Below are 8,003 nucleotides of genomic sequence, written 5' to 3'. Positions count from 1 at the left end.
GATCTTCCCAACCCAGGGATCAAACCCAGGTCTCTGTCATTGCAGGCAGATTCTTTACCATTTGAGCCACTTGGGAAGCCCATGAGAAACTATGGAAGGAAGTCATGACATGGGGTCCTCAGTGGTGCTTCAGTAAGAAGGAAGCACAGGAAGTTTTCTTAATAATCAGTGGAATTCTCCAGGCGGACAAGGGAGAAGCGTGTCCTGGGAAGACAACCACAACACACAAGAGAAAAGGCACAGGACAAAAAAAGCCCAGTGTATTCCAAGGTACATAAGGAATCTGGTGTGTCTAAGGTGCAGGGTGATGCCCGAAGATGCTGCTGTGGTCTAGGCTGAGGCTACCTCCTACATCACCTAGTGAGGGCATCATTTAAGGCATGGCCCACGTGCTCAGCTCATGAGCCTGACAACCAACAGTTGTGTTTCTCATTTTTAAAACATAAGACAGTTAGAGCCCTCAACTTACTGGGATTCTGTTCCAGAAGTTACTTTGTCCAGTTTAATCAATGATCCCTTTCAGCTCCACCTGGCAATACTTCCTTACTGGAGCACCTCAAATAACTGACTCAAGCTTCAATTAAATGAGGAAATTGTAAGCACAGGCAACACAATTAGAGGGCAGTCCGGGTGAAGAAAGGTGGGTAGGATTATTTCTCTAGACTGAGCCTTGGATTCAGGGTTAGTTAATTACCTCCACAGAGTTGTGGCTTCTTCCTTTGTCTAAATGTAATCACCTCCCCACTAGTCAACAGAAACACAAGAGAATAAGATTTTTCAGAGGCATAAAAGACAGGACAACTTGCATCAGGCATGTAGGCAAACCTTCTGAGACTACAGTTCCTATTTCAGGCCTCAGCCACCACTGTCCTAGTCTGAACTAGGTAATTATTCCAGTATTGGAGTCTCTCTGGGCTTCCTATAGCTGAGATTGCAAGCAACTCTGGGTGGGTATGTGAATTGCATGTGTATAGAGGAGAAACACTTTTGACAAAACTGAATCCAGGGATCCTAATGAGTTTTATCTCCAAGGAAATAATTTCCACGAGAGCTACAAAAAGAATACACTTACTCCAACAATGTTTGCATGGTTAAATGTGCTAACTTTGTCTTTTATTTTGTTGTTGAAAGGTGTTTGCTTCTAGAGCCTGAGAATTCTACTGAATGCCATCAAAAATGAAAATCTTCCATTCTCATCCTCCAGATAAGTATTAAGTTCTTAAGAGTTCTAAGTCCTTGAAGTCTTAACTGGGGGAGCAATTTTGCCTCCCAGAAGATGTCAAGCATTATCTGGAGACATTTCTGGTTGTCACAACTCCTGAGGATGTACTATAGGTATCTAGCAAAGCAAGTGATACTGCTAAATAGCCTCATACACATAGGACAAGCTAAGAACTGGTGGGTGAAGGAGCATGGAAGTGAAAAGACAGGCAAAGTAGAAACTGGCACAGTCCATCATCATGAATGTGGATGATAAGGGAGAAGTACAGAAGTACAGTCAGGTCTCTGACCTGAGTGATGAAGAAGAAAGTTGTATAATTCTCCAAGAAAAGTAATTCAAGCAGAGGCACAGACCTGACCTGCAGGTGGTCAGGGGTGGGGAGAGGAAAGACAGCTGTTGATCCCCATTCTTATCTCATGACCTTTGGGTCTTAGCTCCAGAACCACACTTTACAGCTGCTTGGTTCTTCCATGAATCCCTCAGTCCAGGCTTATTAGTCATGTTCTGCTAACTGCTAAAGCAAATAACCTACAAACCTTAATAGCTTAAGATTATGAGTTGTTTTCTTGTTTTTTTTTTCCTCACTCATGTCACAGTCCAATAGTCCCATGCAGGGCTGGTAAGGAAGAGCGGTCTCTGCTCATTTGAGGACAAAGTCCTTCCATTTGGTGGCTTTACTATCCCCTGGGTTCAAAGTCTTCTGCTGAATCTGATACATCTGACGAGCTGACAAGGAAGAAAAACTGCATGGAAGGTCGTACTTGGGGGGAGTCATATCTGGAAGTGGCATACTTCACTTCTAACAGAATTCCACTGACATAAATGAGTACCATAATCCTTCCCAACGCGGGAGAAAATGAGAAATGGTCTTGCTGTGCCCATGTAGAAAAAGAAGGAGCTCTGAGGAGTGCACAGGACCCCTGTGCCCCTCTGAGCAGTACCAAAGTGGCACCATTCCTATACTCCCAGCTTGGTGAACAACTTCCAGGCCAGGAAGCTGAGATGGATTTCCCGCCTCCAGCTTGGCCACTACACACATAAGTCCTGTTGAGTCTTCCTATTGGACATCTGTCAAATCTGCCTCTTCCCCTCCACCCATTTCAAATAAAACAAACAAACAAACTCTGTGTACTCCATGCCCTACTTATAAAGTTTCAGAAACTTTTGACCTTGTCTTCTGCTCAGAGTCTTATCTCCATCTTCAGTATAGTTTTCACGTAACACAAAGTGAAGTTTCAAATAACCAGAGCAGTCCTGAGAAAGAACAAAGCTGGAGGCATCACGCTTCTTGACTTCAAACTATACTACAAAGCTACACTAGTCCAACAGTATGATACTGGCAGAGAAGCAGTCATATAGACCACTGAAACAGAATGGGAAGTCCAGAAATAGACCCTCAAACCTATGGTTCAGTTAATATTCGACAAGGGAACCAAGAATACTCAATGGGGAAAGAATAGTCTCTCCAATAAAACTGTAATGGGAAAACAGGAAAGACACATGCAGAATAAAGAAATGGGAATGCTATTTCCACTTGCAAAAATCAACTCACAATGGATTAAAGACTTAAATGTAAGACCTGAAGCTATAAAACTCCTAGAAGAAAACACAGAGAAACCTCCTAACACTGGTCATGGCTACAGTTTCTTGGATACGACATTCAAAGCACAAGAAACAAAGCAAGAATTAATAAAGACTACATTAAACCAAAAGCTCCTGAGTAGCAAAAGAAACTACCAACAAAATTAAATGGCAACTCACAGATATTTTTCCTTATCTGTTGGAGTTCATGTTGCTAGGTACCAGGCAGACCAGAAGTACAGGAGAGTCACTGACCCTGTAACTAGGTTTCAGGTATGTAAGTACTCTGGATTTCTCAACATATAGATGGGGAAAATGCAATATATTCTACACTGTCTCCTCAACTGGAGTTGAGCTCATCACCCACAACGGGAAATTATTGCTTCCTTCCCTCTCCTATCTCACTTCCTCACTCCTTTTTTCACAATCACCTCACAAATAAGCTACTTACAATAAAGTCCTTGTCTTAGAGACTGCCTGCAAAAGGACTCAATCTAAGATATTTGATAAGCTTAAAGTCAGCAAACTTTTTCTTAAAAGGCCAGATAAGAAATATTTTAGGTTTAAGGGTCATATGGTTTCTGTCAACTACTCAACTCTGCAGTTCTATCATTAAAGCAGTTGTAGGCAATATTTTAATGAATGAACACTGATGCTTTCTAATAAATGTTCATTTAGAAAAAAATAAGTGGTAGGTCAAACTTGGCCCTACTCCTGTGATAACAGGCTAATAAAATAACTCTAGGTAATTTACACAAAAAGGGATTAATTGGAAAGGTACTTTACAACTCTTAATCAATGGAGAACTTAGAAAAGTAGGATTATAAAGGCGCAAGAATGAAGCTCTAGGAAGCAGAAAATGATGGATGGTCTCTTCAGGGCATGCCACTAGAATTAATCTGTTCCAACTGATTTTTCTACCATTGAATCTTTTTACTCAGGATTCAGGGAACTAGGATGAAGAGACCAATCAGCATGGCTTGGATCATGGATCTTCTCACCTACAGAAGAGCAGTACAACAACCCTAGGCTGATAATCCCAACAGATCACATGCCATGGAGGAAGAAATATTTCCCCTATAGAAATCAGAGTGATACTGCAAAAAAAAAAAAAAAAAACAATGTAAATAATGAATGACCAACACACAAAAAAATGCCCACCACATTTACTGGTCTGCAATTTTGTTCATCTCCCATATTTTGTTGATTCCACCTTAATAGTTGTGTTTTACAACTGGCCATGTGGTCATTAACTTTTTGCTTCTCAAGTATAACCTTATTCTTTAATTTACTTAACATTTTCACAATCGCTAGTACTTAAGGAAGTTTATCTATTAAGTAATATAACTCATCTACTACACTGGAAAGCTTAACTTTTTATAGTAATGCAAACATTAAGATGGTGAATACACCAATACTTTGTCCCCTACATTCATCCCTTGACTTGTATCTGTGTCATTCTCTAGTGCAAGACTCATAGAGGGCAACTCTGGGCTATCCTATCTTACACTGTATATTAACGGACCACATCAATATTTTGTGATTCTACTAATGAATCAGTGTGGAGATCCATAGGCTCTCCACAAGATTAGTGACTTGAATAAAACACAGCTATCAAAATGTTGATACCAACCTCCTGTTCTAGCCAAACAGTTTCCTCTAATTATATTATCAATAACAATACAGAGTCACAGTTCTATACAGACCAATCTTAGGATCTAAACCCTCTGTGCGGCAATGCTCCATAAATCTGTGACATTTTATAACATTCCTTAAGTGACTTAGGATAAATGTCACTAGGTTATTGGAAAAGTAAATGAATGACCTTTAAGTATGATCATTAAGTAGCTCTTTCCTTGTCCAAGCATGACTTTCTGCCCTCCTACACAAATTCCAGATCTGAGACCTATCTGAACCTGACTACCTTAATTACCACAGGCCAAATCTGGCTGTGATGATCTCGTGTTCAGAGCTTGAGACGCTGTCTATCAAGTGCCATGGGACTGGACTTTTGCAATTCATTCAGCATGAGATTTCCAATTTGTTCATGAGGAAACTGAGGGTGGTTGTAGATGGCTAGAGATGTATTGAGAAAAGATGTTTTTATTGTGTTAAATCAAATATACTATTAAAATTAATTTTGCCTGTTTCTTTGTACTTTTTAAGGTGGCTACTAAAAAAATTTTTAATTACATATGTGGTTCACATTACATTTCTATGAGATAGCACTTCTCTGGGCTATCAAGAGAGTAATTATTTTAGAGGATCTGTGAACTGTGGGCACATTTGCAAAGTACATAAAGGCTTCTGTTTATATAGGACAGCTACTGGTTGTACACCACTCAGAGCTTTGGCTGCTGCTCTTCCCAAGGGTGTTTAGTCATGTGGTGGATAAACTAATTTAAAAAGAAGTCTGTGAACTCAACTGGAAACATTTCACAGGACCCTTTCAATGTTGGTAAAGGAAAGAAGGCTGAGATCATAGGCAGTTGCATTATTAATAATATTCATTATAGCAATTACACAATCACAATGCCATCTGTTAAGTAGTGACAATGTGGAACACACTACAGAAAAAAAAAAAAATCGTCCTACTGCATTAGTCATAGGACTGATCTTTTCTGTTTATTTGTTTTTTCCCAATGCTTACAAGGCTTACTTTGGTACAAAGCATAAGTGGAGCTGAACTTATTTTTGGTCAACCTATGAATTTAAGGATTTTGATATACAAAAATAACAAATCCCCAAACCCAAGAAGAATTTCAGTGCGAGAACTGTGAGCTTGCTGAGAGGAACTAGTAGATGAAGGAAAGAAGGAAGGAAGGAAGAGAGGGAGGGAGGAAGGGAAGAAACATTCAAACCAGTGTCTTCATACTAAAGATAACTGAGACTTGAATGGGACCTCTAAGGTAGCTTTAATCTTTGGAATCTTTGTTTTTAAGGAAATTAGCCTCAAAACAATACTTTCAAGAATGTTTCACTCAAATTTGTGAATGAAAAGATGTACTGTAGGAAAGAAAGTGAAAAAAGTTGAGAATGCAGTAAGAAGGAGAGAAGAGAAAGGGGGAGATCCAGGGGGGATGCAGAAGATAGAGAAAATGGGTATCTGTATCTTCTCCATGTCAGGTGCACACTCAACCACCACAATGAGGTTACACCAACTACTGGCTTATTGACACCTCTTCCAGTCTAGGCAAGTCTTTAATCCTCAAGCACACCATGTAAACATTATCCCATTTTCCATTTGAGGAAACAGATTCAAATAAATTGGGTTTAAATACATTAGCCAAGATCATTAAAGTGGAAGAATGAGAATTTAAATCCAAGTCTACCCACTACAAAGTCCACTATTTCCCCACTTCTAAAAGATACACCCATGTCTTCTTGCTACTTCCTCAAGTGTATGCCATACAGAAAAAAATATAAGCAAGATTTGTTGTTTGATTATGATCTGACAACAAGGTGGTGCCTTTGAAGTCAACCACCCATTTAGACTCTGAGGTCCAGTGCTGTCCAATATGGTAGCCACTATCCATATGAAGAATCACCTCAGTGAAGTGAGGTCGCTCAGTCGTGTCTGACTCTTTGCGACCCTGTGGACTGGACCCTACCAGGCTCCTCTGTCCATGGGATTCTCCAGGGCCTACTACAAAAATAAGAATGCAGAATGTCATAAATAATTTTATATCAATTACATGTCAAATGGCAATGTTTGGCTATACTGAGGTAAAATGAAATATATTATTAACCCTAACTTTACCTGTTTTGCTTCACTTAATTTTTATAAGATTTTTTCATGTGGACCATTTTTAAAGTCTTTAGTGAATTTGTTACAAATATTGTTTCTGCTTTATGTTTTGGTTTTTTGGCTGAGAGGCAGATGGGAGCCTAGCTCCAAGACCAGGGATCGAGCCTATACCCCCTGCAGTGGAAGGTGAAGTCTTAACCAATAGACCACTTGGGAAATCCTGATGCTTTACTTTTTTAATGAAGCTATTAGAAAATTTTAAATTACATACATGGTCAATTTTACTATTTTATTTTATTTTGTGTGTGTGTGTGTTTTAAAAAACAATATTGTTTTATTACTACCAGGAGTGGCCTGCCTGGGTAGGTGGGTGTGCCGGGCTCAGGGTATGTGGGGGCTGTGAGAGGCTGGAAAGAAAGGGAGTGGCCTGGAGGCCAGGCCCAAAGGTTCCTCCAATTCACTTCTGGCCAGAGGCAGACTTAACAAAGGGTTCATGGCAAGTAATAGCCAGGCCACCAATAAGATTAAGACATTCTTGGAAATCTAGCTGCCCATCAGAGTTGAGATCTAATTTCTTCATCATGCGATCAAGGACACCAGGGTCCTTCTGGTTCTTTGTGAAGGCACCCAGCTCTGTATTCATGAAGATTAGGAACTCGGCCTTGGAGAGTTTGCTGTTGTTACCATCCCCTCCAGCATGCCTTTGGAAAACAGCAATCAGAGACTCGATGCATCGTTCAGTCTCCGTAGGGCTGGATACTGTTGCCATGTCGGAGAGGAGCGAGGCGCGCGGATGCGAGCCCATTTTACATTTCCAGTGGACAGTGCTGCACTGGGCTATCAATAGAATGCTTGCCACCGGCAGCAAAACATCTGACACAGTATGGTGTTGCTGGCACATGCCATAAGACATGTGGCATTTTCCCAAAAAAGTTAACTCATCCACCTCATGGTCGGTAGGTTCACAGCACCTCCTTTCTCTGGAAAATTCTCCCTAGCTGATAGGGGACACCTGGCCAGGAAAACCACAAATCTCCTTTATCTCCCTACCCACACAGGAGCAGCCAATGACCCATGCTAGATTTAACGGTCAAAACACAGCCAGTCACAAGAGCAGGTTATCAGCCGTGCTTCTGATCATCTGGCTATCAATCAGATGTTTCCAAGACCCCCTCCTAGGGTTTAATTAATTTCCTAGGCTCACAGAACTCAGAGAAATATTTTACTTATTAGATTGCCAGTTTATTATAAAGGAATATAACTTAGGAACAGTCAGATGGAAGAGATGTCCAGGGCAGCAGGGCAGGGTATGGGGCAGGGGTGCAGAATTTCCATGTTCACTCCAGGTGACCCACTCTCCCAGCACCTCCACATGTTCACCAGGTTGAAAGCTCTCCGGAATTGCTTTTTATGCAGGCGCCAATACATAGGCACACCTGATTAAAATACTGG

At 40.7% G+C, this 8,003-nt stretch overlaps 1 protein-coding gene across 1 annotated transcript; it reads right to left on the bottom strand.

Moving 5' to 3' along the window:
• Positions 1 to 7,008: 7,008 nt before the first annotated feature.
• Positions 7,009 to 7,345, bottom strand: LOC122683285 (protein S100-A11-like). Its single transcript, XM_043886989.1, has one exon. It carries the CDS (start codon positions 7,318 to 7,320, stop codon positions 7,009 to 7,011), a length of 312 nt encoding a protein of 103 aa, XP_043742924.1. The 5' UTR covers positions 7,321 to 7,345.
• Between the last annotated feature and the right edge of the window lie 658 nt (positions 7,346 to 8,003).

This window comes from Cervus elaphus, chromosome 24 (assembly GCF_910594005.1).
Source record: "Cervus elaphus chromosome 24, mCerEla1.1, whole genome shotgun sequence".
In the NCBI taxonomy this organism is placed as follows: Eukaryota; Metazoa; Chordata; class Mammalia; order Artiodactyla; family Cervidae; genus Cervus; species Cervus elaphus.
The sequence above is the reverse complement of the archived record's forward strand: the minus strand, read 5'-3'. Positions and strand labels throughout refer to the sequence as shown.

Bases quoted from the DNA above. Each gene is read 5' to 3' on its own strand.
- LOC122683285 (XM_043886989.1), bottom strand. From the start codon at position 7,320: ATGGCAACAGTATCCAGCCCTACGGAGACTGAACGATGCATCGAGTCT.